General features: G+C 39.0%; 1 protein-coding gene across 5 annotated transcripts in view; it reads left to right on the plus strand.

The window, feature by feature from the left end:
- The window catches only part of grik2 (glutamate receptor, ionotropic, kainate 2), a 261,749-nt gene that overhangs the window by 168,278 nt on the left and 75,740 nt on the right, over nucleotides 1-17,731 (plus strand). For all 5 annotated transcript variants that reach the window (XM_051407269.1, XM_051407264.1, XM_051407267.1 and 2 more), the window contains 2 exons: nucleotides 3,683-3,790; nucleotides 7,775-7,888. In XM_051407269.1, the coding sequence (XP_051263229.1) occupies nucleotides 3,683-3,790; nucleotides 7,775-7,888 (222 nt within the window). The remainder of the gene's footprint in view (nucleotides 1-3,682; nucleotides 3,791-7,774; nucleotides 7,889-17,731) is intronic.

A 17,731-nucleotide genomic window follows, 5' to 3' on the forward strand; every position in this document is an offset into this window, starting at 1 on the left:
ACTGTGTAGTGGGAAACCACAAAAATGTAGCATTCATATTAAGCTCACAGTTTTTCACCCTAAGAATCTCAATTTATATTCCCTGACCCAACCTTCTTTCTATCTTATCCCCTACCACTTTTGTTTTTTGTCCTCTCACTTGAAGCTCCTTAAGCCTTTTCACACATTTAGAGGACAACGCTGTTTAGCTCAGTGGCCACAGTGCAGAATAGTCTTTGGCTAATACATGGTCCAATCCAAAATGATGGTCTGCACAAGTGATTGTGATTGCACTGCATATTCAGTGAATAATGTATAAATGTATTTGTTGCCAATTATTTTTATTTTTTTAACCTTTCCCTTTTAAATCTTTTCTTTCTCTATCTTGTTCTGTTAAGGCCAATTACAATGTGGATTGGGTTGCTGCAAGGGGTGGGGGGTGGGAGTTAACCGTTGGGTATTTGTATTTGTTTGTGTATGTTGTTTAACACTCATGTTGAATAACAATAAAAAAGTTGATAACAAAAAACAAAAAACGGATTGCATGTATATTCTGTATATGATGGTGCTGGCAAAAAGCTACAGTGTAGGAAGGGTATCCTTATAGGGTGTTCCCAATAAACTATACTGAAAAGTGCACAGGGGGTTATGATTCAGTATACTGCAATACTATAGGCAAGATGGCTATTATTCTATTACCACAGTCCCTGTAACATTCAGCATCATAGCTTTCAGTTTACATTTACAACACTGCTATTTAGTTGTTGGGGGTTTAAACACAAAAATCTATACAGTATTTTTGAGAATTGATTAAAAAAAAAATCACAAAACAAAATATTGTGATACTCAAGTGTATCAATATTTTTTTGCTCCCCTATTAATAGGAATACTTTTTAGTGGACACAAATAATTCAAATGCAGTATATTCTTGTTTTACTGTGATCACTTTTGAACACCTTGGTGGACCCCTTGAGGTCAGATGACCCCAGTTTCAGAACCACTTTGTGGGCCGAAGTGCAGTCCTTTGTATTTGCTCACACCCTCAGCACCTCTATCTTTGTCTGGACTAAAACCTTCTTGAAAACCCTAGCCTCCCATTTTTTTAGAAGTTGAACCACAGGGTCACTGAGCTGGTGTGTATTGACCATTCGGGTGCTTTGCTGTGGGGCAAAAGAAAACAAAAATGCAGCACAGAGAATTGAACTGTGACCTGCTGTATTCAAGTCAGCCCCTCTAAAGTCAGGGTCAGACTGTGCCTGTGATAAAATAGTATTTTCCACTTGATGTTCAGACTATTTTACTGGTTTTGTCCAAAAGTAGCTGTTATGTTTCGTTTTGTAAATTAGCCTTTTCTGATAAACACAAATATTTTCTTTTTAGCAATTTTGGGTACAACACAGCACTTTACTTCACAGCACTCAACTCAGCCACTCATTAATGGGAACCTATTGTGCTCCTTTTCAGCTTTATATATTTATTCTGGGACACTGGAGTAGTTTTGCATGATTCTCAGTTCAAAACAGAACAGAGACAAGGGCTATAATGGCTTGTCTGAAACAAGCCATTATAGCCCTTGTCTCCTTAAGGCCCTCCCCCTAAATCCCAAGAAGACAAGAATTAGGTTGGGAAAATTACTGATTACTGATACTATACAAAAACACAACTTTAGTCTGATTTTGGTGAAACTGTATCATATTTTATGTAGAAAATATTTTCTAGTCTTCCCTCTGATGTCCTCCGGCATGTCTGCTTGAACTTTCAGTGATTTAATTACTTCATTTAATTTCAGAACTGACAACACAAGTAGTAAGCACATCAATTTGATTAAAAACAAGACTAACAGCTTAAGGTGGTTCAGCCTCTGAGGAGGATGAATATGCTGACAACTGTCATGGCAGTCTGGCTCTGCTGTATTCTGTGAAGGCTTGTCATTTGTTTGTGATAAACATTGTGTTCTGAGGATGGCAGTCTAGACTGGATTACCAACCAGGAAAAGCAATCATTGGGAATGTAGGCTCCTGAAAGGTCCAGGTTTATTATGTTTTATTTTACAGATTCATTTCAGATATGTTTAAGAGTATGCCCCACTAGATCCCAAAATCAACTAAGGCCTTGAGGTGGGTCCTGCCTAACAATGAGGGCCTGTCTTGAAGAAGATCCTAGTGTTATTTGAGGACTTTATTTTAGTGTAGTGCAGATTATTCCTAAATTGAAATGAAATGACCACACAGAAAATCTGATAATGTATTTTAACATTAACATGGTGTTCATATTGGACAGGGGGTGGAAGAAACTCTAGGTTAATAACAGCTAATTTATGACTCAGGGCAAATCATAGACTGTTCAAAAAATGGAAAGGGTTCCCTCTCGGTAGAACATGAACACATTTAGTAAAATTCCATCCAAGAGGTTTTGATATTCAGTTTACAATTGTAAATCTTTACCTAACATGCATGTTATTGCTGTGACATAAGGTTAAGACACCAAAATCTGTAGGAATCCTCTGAGGACCATCAAAATCTATACCTGATTCCCAGGCAAAATGGCCAGCAGTTGTGAAATATCTTGGACAGACAAAATGACAGGCTGTTTGTGGAGATTTAAATATATCCGCAAAATTGTTAGCTTACTTAAACAGTTAACATATATATATATACCTACCCCCTTCCATCAAACAGTCAAAGTTGACAAATACTGCAGTGCTTCAAAATATGGGTGCCTGGTTAGCTCAGTGGGTAGAGCTGGCGACCTGTGTACTGAGGCTGAGTCCTTGCTGCAGCGGCCCAGGGTCCAAATCCGACCTGTGGCCCTTTGCTGCGTGTCATCCCCGCTCTCTGCCCCCCTTTCCTGTCTGTCTTCAGCTGTCACTATAATAAAGGCAATAAAAGCCCCAAAAAATACTTAAAAATAAATAAATAAAATAAATAAATCTGACGCAGTAGGTATCCCTCTAGCGTCATTTCTGATTGCTAACTCGACCGGATGTTGCGCACATTGCATCTTTATTTTTGCTAACTCAAAAGCTGAGCCCTGTGCATCCAGAAGTGACGCAAGAAGGATACCTACTACGTCATATTTAGAATTTGAAGAGGTGGCAGTGAGAATGTGTTGTCCATGGTTATAGTAATTCATGATATTCCCCACTGGAGTAACCTATCCTTGTTTCTATGAACAGCACACAGTATCAATGGAGAGGTATTCAGACAGTCAAAGTAGTATGACAAATGCTTTCTAGCTCAGTCGACTGTACTGAGTGAGTAACTTCTAGATCTGTGACTCCCACTCATCGAACTAAAGATAGGCCCTAAAGTCCCTGGCTTTCAGTCGGAGTAGTACTGTGATGATTTGCTGTAGAAAAAGCCTCTCCTGCTCTGAGCCACTTTCATGCTACATTGTATCCTATCACACCCCTAAATATCTGTAAAGATTGGGTAATTGCCTTCCCACTGTTACAAATGCAGCCTCAGAGTCTGTGTAGGCACCTTGATGCCAGGAAAGACTGTACAAACAGAAACTGTGTGCAAGTGGGAGAAATAGAAAGAGTGTGTGTGTTGTCACTCTTTTGCTGCTTTCCCCTCAAACACTGTAATCAAAAACATGTTTGAAAGTGGAGTAGACGTGATGCTTATGGTTGAATGTCTTCTCTGTTGTGTCTCTCTCTCTCTCTCTCTCTCTCTCTCTCTCTCTCTCTCTCTCTCTCTAGGCCCACTGGGATGGCCTGACCGGGAGAATCACTTTCAACCGGACCAACGGCCTGAGGACTGACTTCGACCTTGATGTCATCAGTCTAAAGGAGGAGGGGCTTGAGAAGGTTGGTATGACACCTGGTACAAAACACATCATATCAAGATGTAAATGAAGCAGTGAATTAATAAAAGAACACAGAATGACATGTAGGTGTGAATGCATTGTATCTGCAGTCCAGGTAACAGTGGATATGTTTTACAAAGAATTGATAATTTTACCAGTGACTCATCTGAGAGGAATATTTAGCTTTCTTTCCAAGAAATTCAATATCAAGCTCATGTTTGTGTGTAGTACAAAGCCGGAGTCAGAAACGGTTTGCCAACCATGGAAGGAAGACTTAACCTTGCTATGCAGCGAGAAAACAAGATCACACAAGAATCCATCTTTCCAGGTTTGAAGCTATGTGCTTGTGTCCAAATGACAGTAGTTCGAACCAGTCCGTCCTATGAGGAAATACCTGCAACTACAGCATGAGTGACAGGCGTGTCAACAATGGGGGCTTCTTGAGAGGTTAGCATAGATGGAAAAGATGTGTTTTCACTCTTCTCCTTACTTCAGCTTCAGTAAGAGTTTGCCTGCTCCTTGATCTGATTGGTTGAAGTTCACCTGCCCGCCTGCCCTTTTCCAAACAGTTTCCACTGACGGCTTCCCAGACAGTTCTCTGTAACAGAACATCTGTTAATGTTAGAGGTTACAGACTAGAAGCAGGAGAAAACAGTCTAAGCTGTCCAAAGTTAAAAAAAATAACAACTTGTACCACCACCTCTAAAGCTTACAAATTAGCATGCCTTATTGCTTTTATTTGGTCTGTACAACAAAGATAAATGTAAATCTTTCATAGTGGAACTATATCCTGTTGAACAACAGCAGTGTAGAATAACAGAACAGAAAAGAGTAGAATTTTTTTATGTTGGTGGTCACCAATGAAAGCAATGCACACCGAACTTCAATCTACAGACACTGAGAGAAACCGGCCAGAGCACAAATACACAGTGATTCACAATTTTTTCTGCCATCAGAATTCAAATTTGAAAGATGATATAATAAAATAAAAGTTAGTAGCATAAAATGGTCAATAACTTTTGTAGTATCTGCATCTAACTCTTGTTTAACCAGGCTTTAGTTGTCAGCGTAATGTGTTCTACAGTGTCCAGTAGCTTTTGTTTTATCATAAAAGGGGTTTGGATTAACATAAAAAATTATTAAAGAAAAAATACAACAAACAAAAACATTTTGGCTGTTATGGAGCTCTGAAAAGAGACGTTGCTACCAGAAAGAGAGTCCTCACAGCATAGTGCAGCCAGCATATTGCAGCTATGGAACTCATTGCAGCCATGGAACACCAACAAATGTTTGTAAACCTGTAGTGGCAGCTTCCAATCCATGTAGAGAGAACAAGTACAGTATATAAAAGCAAAATGGACACTATTTTCCATATAAACTGAAAACCCCCACATAATTTGGATATTATCATTAATCTGGACATTGTCATTATCCTGTCAGAGTGGAGCCTTCAGAATCTGGAATCTCTATATAGCTAAGCAGATTGTCTCAAGAGATCTAACTTGCCTTACAAGACAAGTTGAGACACTGTAATGGCTGCTTTTGCAGTCCAAAGTAATTGAACAAAAATGGCAAGCGACAGCTAACAGTACAGACATTAGATCCAGCTAGCTAACAGTGCAATCCGACTCTGTGTGTTTATGTGACAAACCAAACTGCTTTCAAGGCTTGCCAGGAACTCAAGCTGTTTCTCTTATTTTACTCAGAACCCTCTCATTTCTGCTCCTGTCTGTGCATAATAAGGAGACATCGAAGGTGTTTTTTGATTTTACATGATGTTCACAAAGAAAGTGGACATTCAATAAGAGGGTATTTAGAGCAAAAACAGCACAAACAAATGTAAGAGGCTGCAGTGGTGAAGAGATGAAATGATTTAGGAAGATTGGTAAGACTAATATATCAATGAGTATGAGTAACTCTTATAACATTTTTAAACTATCAAGGTTTTAAAACTCTGGAAAGTTATTTTGTTTCTGTGGCAATGGAGGTAGAGCAGGTCATCAACCAATCACAGGGTTGGCGGTTTGAACCCTAGCTCTTCCTGTCTACATATCAAAGCGTCCTTGCGTAAGACAATGAAGTTGTTCCCAATGGGCATGCCATCACTGACTGCGCGAGGAGAGATTTGATTGTAAAAACACCTTGTCTGTTAAAGGTTAACTGACAATATTATGGAAAGGATCTCTGCAGAGTAAGCTCCCTTTCGTCTAACCAGAAACAGCAGTTATATTGCTGTGTTAAAAACCACCAGACTCCATTAACAAAAACAGTGATTTTACCTTCATCCAAACAAAACAAACCTCACCTTGGTTTCTTTCCACTGTCCCAACAATCACCATCTAATATAATTCTGCTTTACAATGTAATGTTAAAAAAGGTTTTAACTATTTGCTGCCGTTTGTGTCATGTCAGAGCTGGGTTCTAATTAAAATTATTAATTTTTTTACTCAGTGCTAATGTCAGTCTGAACATGGACTTGCATTCCATCAATTTACTTTGAGGGATCCAACAAGGTCAAAAATGTGTCTGAGCTCTCAATGTGAACATAAATACATGGATAGAGTAGTTCAGACGTGTGTGGACCCCATTTTACTTAAGTACTTAATTTTCTTCTGCAGCTCAGCATAGAAACATAATGGACTGAAGCTTTAAGAGATATCCATTTGATTAGTTTGACATTCCAACAATTCCTAACCCTACCTTTAATGTCAGTTAGAATGCACCATGACATGTCATGGCATATGCGTGTTTGTGTCTTCCCATGAATAGGTGCAACTATGGTTCACATCTTTTCCTAGGAATGGCATCTCTCCGGAGTTAAGCAGTCAATTTAAGATTCATGAGATCATCAACGGGAAGAGGACCAGCTAACACCGCCGATACAAATATTATTCTTGAATGCAACTGCAAACACTTCTCACTTCAGCATCCTCCCGGTGCTCATCTCTCAGCAGCATCTGACCTCTGGACTGTGTGCTGTGTGTGCCTGCACCTCCATGAATAATTTACTCTATTAATAAAAACCCCTTCAGAAGCCCTCAAGCCTCATGAAGCCTGAATTAAAGAGTTGATTTGCAATTACAAAGCCTATCTCTGGCCCTCGCACGGGGCATCTGAGGAGCCCTGAGGAGGCTGGTGTGGGTTGGAGTGTTTGTGGTCCCTTCTAGTAATGCTCAGGGCGGTGGCAGTGCATGGGGTGTGGGAAGGGGGTGCTGACTGAGAGGCATGGGCGTGGAGACTTGAGGGAGAGGTGAGAGACATCAAGAGAAGCCTTGAGGCACGATATGATAGTTCCACCGTCCTCGTCTTTCTCCTTCCTTCCCTAGCATTCCCCCCCCATCATTGTCCTCCATCGACCCTCCACAAGGCCATAAGGCCAGCCAGATCCTTGTTCATCTATAACATTATTCCCTGCGGGACTCTAGAAGAAAGTGCCCCCTGACAGTGTTGAGGGTTCACACAGCTGTCAACTGTGTCTGCGGGGCGCTGCACATTTTTCTCTGTATGTATCAAGAAAAGAAACACAGGGAAGCTGAGTACAGTATATGTCTGCTGTACATGTCTACCCATGTGTTTGTTAGTATTAACAATTTAAAAAGAAAGATTTCCACCTTAAAATTTAGGTTAAGAGTGTAGGGGTGTGAGTAGTGGATGGTCTTGTGAGTATTGAGTATGACCTCAATAGAAGAAGGTTGTAGTAAAATAACTATGTGATACATGTAACGTAACTTAAAACTTCATAAAATTGGTTGTTTCTAGGTGGAAGCATTATCATTGCTTTTAAGAAATTGTAGAAATTTCCGATTTTCTGCCAAAAACAAAGTAGCCAAGTATTAGTTTTAAAATCAACAAAGTGAGGAATAATTTAACCAAATAGTGGTCATGCCATTTCTATGTGCACCTGTGATTATTGACATTATTTGCCCGTATAATTGTGCTTTACATGGATCTATCTGAGTATGTATACGTGTATTTTATCTTACAGATTGGTACCTGGGACCCTCCAAGTGGCCTGAACATGACAGACAACCAGAAGGGGAAGACGACTAATGTCTCTGATTCTTTATCCAATCGATCCCTGATAGTCTCCACCATACTGGTACTTTCATTATTTTTTCAATGATTCTATTTTTTGTTTTCTGTTTAAAAATTGCACCACTGTTTACAATTGTTTCACATTTTTCTTTCAGCTATCAAGCAGCTTTTACGTTTTAGTTGCATGTTGTATTATGTTAGCATCATTCTGTGAACTTAAGTATCTAACTTCTGTCACATGTTCTGTAGTCTGCTCTATCTTGTGGATACCTAAAGGTAGACTCCCAAGCCAGTTTCTAAACACTTTGCTTAATAGAGATGGATGACTTTCTCCTAGTTTTGTTGCTAGAACTAGGTGGAAACAATTAGAGAGTAAAAAAAAACCTGCATTGCAGAACCAATCCAAAGTCTTCAGGGTGGTGACACACGGAAGTCAAGTTCTATATAACGTTATTCGGGACATTCATTTTCGATGTTCTAAAAATCTCTCTCTGTGTTACAAAGAGATTCACAACATCTCCAGTTTATTCCACTATGAAGGAGAATGAGGGAAGAGCACTGTTTCAAATAAGGCGTGTCCTTGAAGTAAGGGGAGTACTTTTTTTAAGCAACCATTCTCGCAACCGTTCAAGCAACTACTTTGCATTTTAAATTCCCCAGACGATAGGTTGGTGTTGCACTCTTCAATTGTTTGGTGATTTCTAAATGCAAAGTAGTACACAGTGCAAAGAGAAAAACAGTGAGTCGGGGTTAGGGTCAAAAGTTGCCCTATGTCTTTGTACCAGATTAATCGAGGTAAAGCATTAAGGCTAGAGGAATGATGTAGCAGACTACAGGACCTAGACAAAAATTAGTCTTTCCAGACTTCTAAACAAAAGGTGCTTGTTTGAGCACCATGGAGACAAGACATGGGAGATGAACAGTATTAAATCAATGCACAAGTGTTATTGTTAACTTGCAGCAACTCAACTGGGTGTGTTTTACTCAGTATAGTTACCCACCTAAGACAGTGTTAGGGCCTGTAGAAGGAAACACAATGGGAGAAACTAATGGGATGCTTATCTCACCATCCACATCAACTGAGTCAGATATGTATCAGGATCTGACCCATTTAGCAAAACATAAACCTGCTCTCTGCAGTTCACTAATGTTATCTAACAGTCTGCTAAATTCAAACAGTTACCTCTTGCTGCCATTTTGGGCTGACATTGTGCAAATTAAATATTGCAGCTTTAAATGTCTGTTTATAGCCAAATCAAATTGTAATGGTGCTTTATGTGGGACCAATTATAGAAGGCTAGAACAGCTCTCAGCCATAACAGACTCCCTCCAAAGATGTCATTATTTTTAAGCTTTTCCTCTTGAAAAATCCTTCAGTGCTTTGCCTGAGCTGCCCTTTCTGTTTAGAGCACTTTCTGGGGATGCTGCTCTCAGACTCAATTGAAGTAGAGTACCCCAAAGCACAGCACTCTCAAATAGCCAGTTGACTTCACCACTTTGGAGGACTCCAATTTGGTGGGAGCAGTTTCAGGCAGGGAAAATTGACTGATTGATTGTCCAATAAGATTTCATGGTTTACGGCTCTGCCTCCTATCAACCGATGTATCAGGCATATTGTATTATTGTCTCTCTTGCCAGTGTGCCATAAAACCAAGAAATTCAAACCCAACTTTGAGAAGAGGCAGCAAATTTAAATTCTTTCTGATCTACAATTTTTTTTTTCTTTTCCCAGTGATATTAAGCATCATACAAATGTTGTATGAATACTAATCCATTTGGCTTTAGTAGCTAGCTGGCCAGCTGTCTCCTGCAGCAACCAGTCTTTACGCTAAACTAAGCTAATCCACTCCGAGCTCCAACTCCGTACTTGCGTAACACACAGATATGAGAATGTTATTAATCTTCTCATCTAACTCTCAACAAGAAAGTGAATAAATGTTGAACGATTCCTTCAAAAGATTTGAGGCAAGAAACAGGCAATGCAGTAAAAGAGTCTTGATTCATAATTGGGCCCTGTTTACATAACAACAGTTTTTGCACGGTAAACTTTTGTTGCAGTTTGGCCTTTCATTCACATGACAATGCCATGCTGGGGGCATGGAAACAGACCAAACTAGGTTCCAGAGTGCAATCTTTTGGAAACACCACTCTTACCATCGCCACATAAACTGGCACATTTGCTTTGAAAATTGTGACAACATGGCTCTACTTCGTGCATGACTATTACGAAATTCTGACTGGCATGATTTCCAATCAGTGTTTTCTTAAAATGTGATGCCTTATAGTACATGGTCACTCTGAGTAATAACCCCACTTTAACGTCCCTCCAGACAAAATTATCTGTTTTCAAGCATGTATTCACCACCATCTCTTCCTGTGTATACTCTCCTTGCTGTAGAGGAAAGTTTTTCTACGCAGGCATGTGATGTTCTTCTGGTCTTGCCTGGTACTACAAAATTTTCAATAATTTTTGCGGATCCGTGTGCACAAGGATGCTTTCACAACGTGTTCACATGAACACGGAAACATTTTAAAATGCAAAACTGTTGACATGGAAACAGGGCCTTGATCAGCACTGCCTAGTTCGACAGTTTGATCTGAGTTTTGTGAGCCTGATTCGTTACACTGGACGGACCTGCAGACTGGACGGAACAACCAATCAGAGCAATGAATTGTGTCATTAATGTCACACCTCAGCAATCTGGACTGGTGATGCTCCTCTGTCAATGGTCGTATAAAACCTGCCCCATATTAAAGAAATGGTTGTGATTGGCCGACCAGACGCAGCATGGATGGAATTTAGCTTGAATGCAAGGGTGGCCAGACACATCTGCCTGAGAAAATGAAACTTGGTAGATAAGTCTGGTTCCCAAGCTAGATGCAAACATTATTAACAAAAAGATATTCATTTTATTTTATTTTTTTAACTTTAACAAAAAAATATTATCACCAATTGGAGGAACTGGAGCTGTTATTTTTATGTCATGTACCTACCATGCCTCCTGTGGTTGCGTGTGAACACGCCTATACTCCTACATACAGTAGGAACAGACTATGAGAGCCATGACAGTGGAGGGAAACTTGTTGCAGCAAGCCAAATTAAAGCCATATATGATTCTGTTATTGAGAAGGCAAGCGTAAAAATAACAATATCAAGTAAATTGCGGGTTGTCATTATTTATCGCGGGCCTTCTTTCCTTCCGCGCGTGCTGTGAAGTGATTGGATTGCAGTTATTAGCGAAGACTCTCTGCGGCTGTAATTGCCATATCAGGATTGAGTCATGGGGAGATGTGTGATGGCTGTGAGCAGTGAGGAAAAGAACGGAGGGCTGACAATAATTGGGTTTGTTACATTTGATTGATGCACACTTTCATCCAGCTTCTCATCATTTTCTCGGGGATTATGTACTATAAAACATGATGTAATTACTGTTGAGATCTTGGCCTATCAACAGTTTATCTACTTTGGAAATCACTCCCGTAATGTTGCGGTGGAAATGAAGTACCTTTAGGCTAATGGCTGGAGCTGCAGATAATATACTGTGTAATGTCTTAAAGAGAGCAAGGAGCAGGCCTGCTTCCACTTACAAAGAAACAACCCATGTTTCATTAGTCACTGCAGGAGAATTGTAGGGCTACCTGCAGACTGCTCTAAAATATTAACTAATGTGCAAACTTGGGGTTAAATTTCTTGCTGTACATTAATAATGGAAGATTAATTTTTCTCTTACAAAGCAAAACGGCCCCAAAAAATAAGATACACAGTGGCATTGGGATGGGAATTGATAAGATTTCATTGATACCAATACCATTATCAGTTCTGCTTATTGGTCTAATACTTTGTTGATTATTGTATTGATCCCTGATCATTTTTCTGTGTGGGAAAACAAGTAGGCCTACACAGGTTTTCAGCATAAATGCAACTGTTGAAATAACTTGATAAGCTTGGAGGCATACATTTCTGATGGATTGAACAATTTGGAACAAGTTCACAATTCCTATCTCTACAGAAGCAGAGGCAGTTCAGGGGCAGAATGTACTTCATCATAACCATCAAATTTGGTGATTAAATATCTGTTCACCGTGGTTTGGACACAAGCAAGGGTAATCATTTTTAGTAAACCTATAATATGCTTGCCATCCAACAAGTCCTCCAAACTAGACAACTAAATACAAGGGTTGTTCAGTGACTTTCTGATCTGATGCGCCAATCAGCAGGATGGGATAGATTGTCGATTGTAGATTGTATTCAAAAATATTCTACCTTCTCATGTGTCATTGTTTTACCTATTAAGGAAGATCAAAAACATGTCAATCAAATGCATGAGGTAAATTATCTTTAGCTGTTTTTATTTTCAGTGTATGAAAAAGTTTTTTGATCTGAGTTAAAAGTACAATTGCAGAGATTTCTTGTTGAACAGGATGGAAGGACGGGTTTGTCTTCGCCAGCAGGTGTTGAATAAAACAAAATTAAATATGCAAACATGTATAATATGTCAATCTGCTATCATAATCTCGTTAATAGTCAAAATATTTGTCTGTTATATTCATCAGGACTAAAACCATCTGAAATAAGGAACTAGAAAAAAAAAAAAAAAGAAAACAGAGACAGAGAGGGGGACATTCAACCCAATGATTAAAACATTTGGCAGAAAATATTGAACAGATCAGGTCTCATTTCCATTTGGCTGTCAGTATTAAGGGCAACTGCAAACAAGCCGGTGCCAGAAGCTCACAGACCTTCCAGACTATGTCACATTCAGGAAAGAGACAGATGTGGGGAAAGAATGAATAAATAGGACCAGTTGCATGAATTACTAGATTATGCTGACAAATAAGTACTGTTAAGGATCATTAAGCTAAATGACAGAGCTATTGAACATATGTTATTAGTGTAACATACCCTGGCGATTATCTGCTGTGTGATGCATCTCATTTTCCTAATACGTTGGAGATCAAAATTGAAGAACAATTTATGAACACTTGATTTTTTCAGAAATAATGTAATCATCATTGCTCAACATTTGAAGGATTTTTTATTGTGGCTATACCATGCTACTAGAACAGTGTTTTACAAAATAACCAAGGCACTTCAACAAAACAGCCTTTATTTTGAAGAAAACCAATGATCAAAATTAGAGAACAGCAATGACTGTAGCATGGAGAAAGATTACAACAAAATCTTCTGAAGGTTACAACAGTCAACAATTAGTAGGAAGTGTACAGGCCGTTGCTTTGAATGACTTCAGCACCTCTTGAAGAAGTTTCTGATAGACATTTGCATTCACTCTGCCATGTAGATGTATAAGAGGCCCAACTCCTGCTGCAGAAAACATTGCCCAAACCATGACACCTCATCCACCTTTCACTGACTTGTTTACACACTTTGGGTTCAGTCTTTCCCCAGTTTGACGACAAACATAATGGTTTGAATGCTGCGTGTCATCCCCTCTCTCAGTCCTCCCCTTTCCTGCCTATCTTCAGCTGTCACTATCAATTAAAGACAATAAAAGCCTCAAAAAACTTAAAAAATAAAAATTGTTCTGAGGCTTTTGTTTAAATCGTTTTCTAACAAATGTATCAACTTCTGATCAACCCATATCAATTTAAGGCTTCCATTAACAAATTCTGGTTAGCCCAACCCACTTCCAGTTTAATCCATGCCCATAACGATTTGGGCTACAAATACAGATGATTGGTTGAACAGATACAGGCAATGGTGTGCTTGCTGATGCCTAGTGGTGATCATAAATATGTTTTTTCTCCAGAAACTATATGTACTATAGAACTATACATGTGAATTTGCCCTCTGGGTATCAATAAAGTCTTACCTTATCTTATCTTACCATGTGGGAAATGGAACAGCTCAAGTGTAGCCAATGTCCATAAAATCAGCACACATTTCATGTCTTTGTTGACGCTTTTAAACTTCAAAATAAAATGACTTTAATGGCACTTTGACTGCATCTCGCAGCAAGCATAAAATGAAACCTAATCAAACCAGTCTATGTCAACTTTTCTATCTGATGCAGATGTTCTCTTGACTGGACGTTTGTGTCTTTATAACAACATATGGTGTCTTCCTATAAGAAACATATGAATTTATCACGTTAACAAGAAACGTTTCTCTTTCTAATAAGATACACTGGTATTATGTCATAATGAGAAAATTGAAGATAAAGTGATATGTTGTTGTAAGAAGATAATCTAATTCATTAAACGTATAATATGCTAGATTTTCTGCGTATTACTTTGATTGTAAATATGCATTCATTTAATTTCTTTATGTAAGTATATAAATATCACAATTTCTTCACTATCTTTCTTTGTTTTGTGTAAGCCAGTGGGCAGTTTTCCATCACACCACTGCATGCTAAGAGCACCTGGATGATTCACTTTGTTCTCCGCTCCAGCCACACTGCATGAAAGGGAATCAATAATACGAAAATAAATGTTTAAAAATGACTCAAATGAGGCCGTATCATTTGTTTTTTCTTCTCAGGCACAAAATCCATTGTTTTTAATTTGTTGGAGAAGAATAGGCTTGATTTTGTGTTTAAGGCGAGTCTGTAGAGGGATGTGGAAGTGCTATAGCTTTAATTAGGTTTGCTTTACAGAGATAGTCGGCTTCTCCTTCACTCTCTCTTTTTAATTAAAGATGCACTGGCCTCCGTCCTTAGCCAGCCTCTCTGCAGGAGACAGGAGGGAGTGTTTGTCTTTGTATGTGCATTTGTATTCAGTGTGGCAGGGTAGGGAGTAACACCTAGAAGACCCTACACATGCTTATATCATTGTCAAGGATCTGATACTCATACCATCATACCATCATACCGACCCATATGGAGTCCCAGAGGTGGTTACCTGAAAACAATTGAATACATTTATTTTCAAGTTAAGAAGGTTGCTGGTCAAACTACTTTGACTAAAAGTTGTTGTTTTGACAGGCTCAGATAGTTATTTTAAGTGTCTGACAACATTATGAAAGGATCCCTACAGAGATACACCTTTTGTTCAACCAGAAACAGACTTAATATCACTATCGCTCTCCACCAGATTCCATAAACAAAAACAGTAATTTTACCTTGTAGATCATCATAACATTGTCACTGCATTCAAAGAGGATAGAAACAAAACAAAACTCACCAAAACCGTTCACCAAAATCCTCAATTCACTAACGTGGAAAAACAGCTGTTTCAGTGGCTCTACTCAGCTACACACGGAGCAGACTGGCTATGGAAATAAACCAAAGAGAGACAGCGATAGCAATACAGGCAGAGGAGTGTGACGTTTGCTGCTATATTATACATATTTTAAATCTCATATGTGTATAAAACCTGCCACTGCTGGGGGCTATGACAAAATCAGGGGGTATATATTTTTCTAACCAGAAGAAAGAAGGGCCACTTGAAAAGTGAGAAAATGTAATATAGTTACTATGTGTGTAAATTGCACAGAGAGGACGTAAAGTTGCAGTGGAAGTTGCAAATAAAAATATCCACTTAAAGATAAATAAAAATTAAATGAAATAATTTTATCAGTTGATTAGTGTTACTGTAACAAACAACATTAACGTTTTTATAAATCAATTTATATTATTTATTTCGCTTTATTATTTACTGTGATAACATTTGTGGACTTGATGCACACACTGCATCAGCAACACATGTAGTGTACGTAATCTTATTGGGCAATGTGCTCGTGTGTCAGATTATGTACTCACACTGGGCCCGTGTTGATACGATTAATTGGGATTAGAGCATGTGAGTAGTAGCTGGAGAACCACGCTGTTTGAATCAAACCGTGCCATTAAAAATTCTTTTGAACAGTATCTCCTTTGAAGCTGCAATTCTTAAAAGACAGCCATTGCTAAATCTCTATTGGTCAGTGTTGGCCTAATTCAAACCAGAATAAACAAATTGCATGAATTATTGCGTAATTTCAATGATTGGAGGGGAAGAGGCTTTGGAGCTGACTAATTATCAGATTTGGGTCAGTGCAGCATAAACCAAATCTACCATTGTACCACAGTGTTTAATCAAGCCTCCTAAATTTCAAGTCAAGGCTCATTTGTGAAATATGTGAAAAGTGACATTTTTCTTATGTTGTGGCTACCTGTCCAAAAAACATTATAACACCTCCATAGACCATTTTCAGTAAAAGGAGAGCTTTTATAATGTCCAGAAACAATCACGGGTATTGCCGGTTGTTCCAGTGAGAGGTGCTCTTTGTTAATGTGCAGAGCGACTGTTTATGATAATTACAGCCTTTCACAGTTGACAGGAGGTGAGAGGTCATAAGCTGGAAATGGGCTTGCAATAGCTTCTTGGTGCTTTACATGCTAGATAACAGTTGCTCCATCAGTTAACATGGCAGCAAACAGAGACTGGGAGAACACGGTCAGACAATAAGGAAAGGGATTCAATTATAATTTAAAGGGGGTGAGGAGGAATTTACTGTCACTGTGGTGAAAAGGTCCTTTCTGATAGATGAGAATAAAACCTAAAAATCCCCCCAAAAAAGCAGATGGAAGAGAATCTCAACGTATGATGCACAACCCGGTGCACAAGCGTGTTACCAGCACAACACCACTCCGCTGATCCAGTGTCCGACTCCTCCACAGTCGCTGGAGCTGATAGCACCCATTATAAACAATGCTTTGAGTTCCACTAGAAGCGCCACGATGTGTCCCAGAAGCATCTCTCCGCTCTGCTCCATGTAGTATACGCGGCTGGTATATTTGTGATGGAAGCCACAACCCACTGGAGTCAAACAGCACAGAGTATTTTGCACTGGCAGGAAATTAGAAACAACATAGATAATCCAGTCAATTTGCGCGTAGACTCCATAATATAATAATATAATATAACTGAAATTTAAAGAACCGTGGCATGTAGCTGTTTCAGATTGCAAATAACTGCACACTGCTCGCATCTGTATTTGGCGACCTGAGAATGAGAACAGGCTGTGAAGTATGTAGGAGAAACTACGGTGGCATACCTTAGCTTACAGCCAGTGTTTGGTTTGTCCGTTCTGGGCTACTGTTGAAACAGCATCTGTAGATAAAAAGGTGAATTTCAGGTGATTATACACTAATGAAAACATAACTATGAATATTATTTCTGCCAAAAGAGCATACAAGCATAAAAAGGCCATTCAGGAATGGGATTTGTGAATTATATTTAAAGACAGGTAAGAACCCAACAGTCAGGAGAGGGTGTGGGTGCATAAAACCATTTTCATACATATTACCCATCACTTTCTTTAATGGACGGCTGTCATCATTGGTTGTGCACTGAAAGGTCACAGATGAATAAGGTGTAAGTTACTGGCTTTCTTCATGTTGTCATTGCTCTCAGCAATCTCCACAGGTATCAGAAACTTGTAGAAATTACAAACACCCCAAGTTTACCAATCCCAGTTCTTGAGTGTATCGGCACTGGTTTGTTTTTGCCCATGTGTGCCCAAATTATGTGAATAGCACAAATGTGGCACTGGCTCTAGTTTCATGGCCACAGTAGTTTCTCCTACACACTTGGAAGGTGGAGCTGTATTCAGTTGGTTGCAATGGGCAACTTCACCACTAGATGCCACTAAATCCTACACGCTGGTCCTTTAACACACAATTTTAAAGCACAAGGTTTAAAAAAATATGTGATTTCCTAGAGCAACAACTACAAATTGGGTGTGTAAGGGTTTAGAACATTAATCTATAATACAAATTGATCCAATTAAATTTCAATTCAATTCAGTTTTATTTGTATAGCGCCAATTCATAACAGAAGTAGGGCTCGAGTTCAACACACAGTACCCAAGGTAATGAGCGATAAATAACCACAACTTAGCATATTTCCCCCCTCTACCTCCCCCTTAGACTCTAGCATTGGTAGTATCAGTGAGTGTCCTTCT

The sequence above is a fragment of the Dicentrarchus labrax genome, unplaced genomic scaffold (genome assembly GCF_905237075.1).
Source record: "Dicentrarchus labrax unplaced genomic scaffold, dlabrax2021, whole genome shotgun sequence".
NCBI lineage: Eukaryota > Metazoa > Chordata > Actinopteri > Moronidae > Dicentrarchus > Dicentrarchus labrax.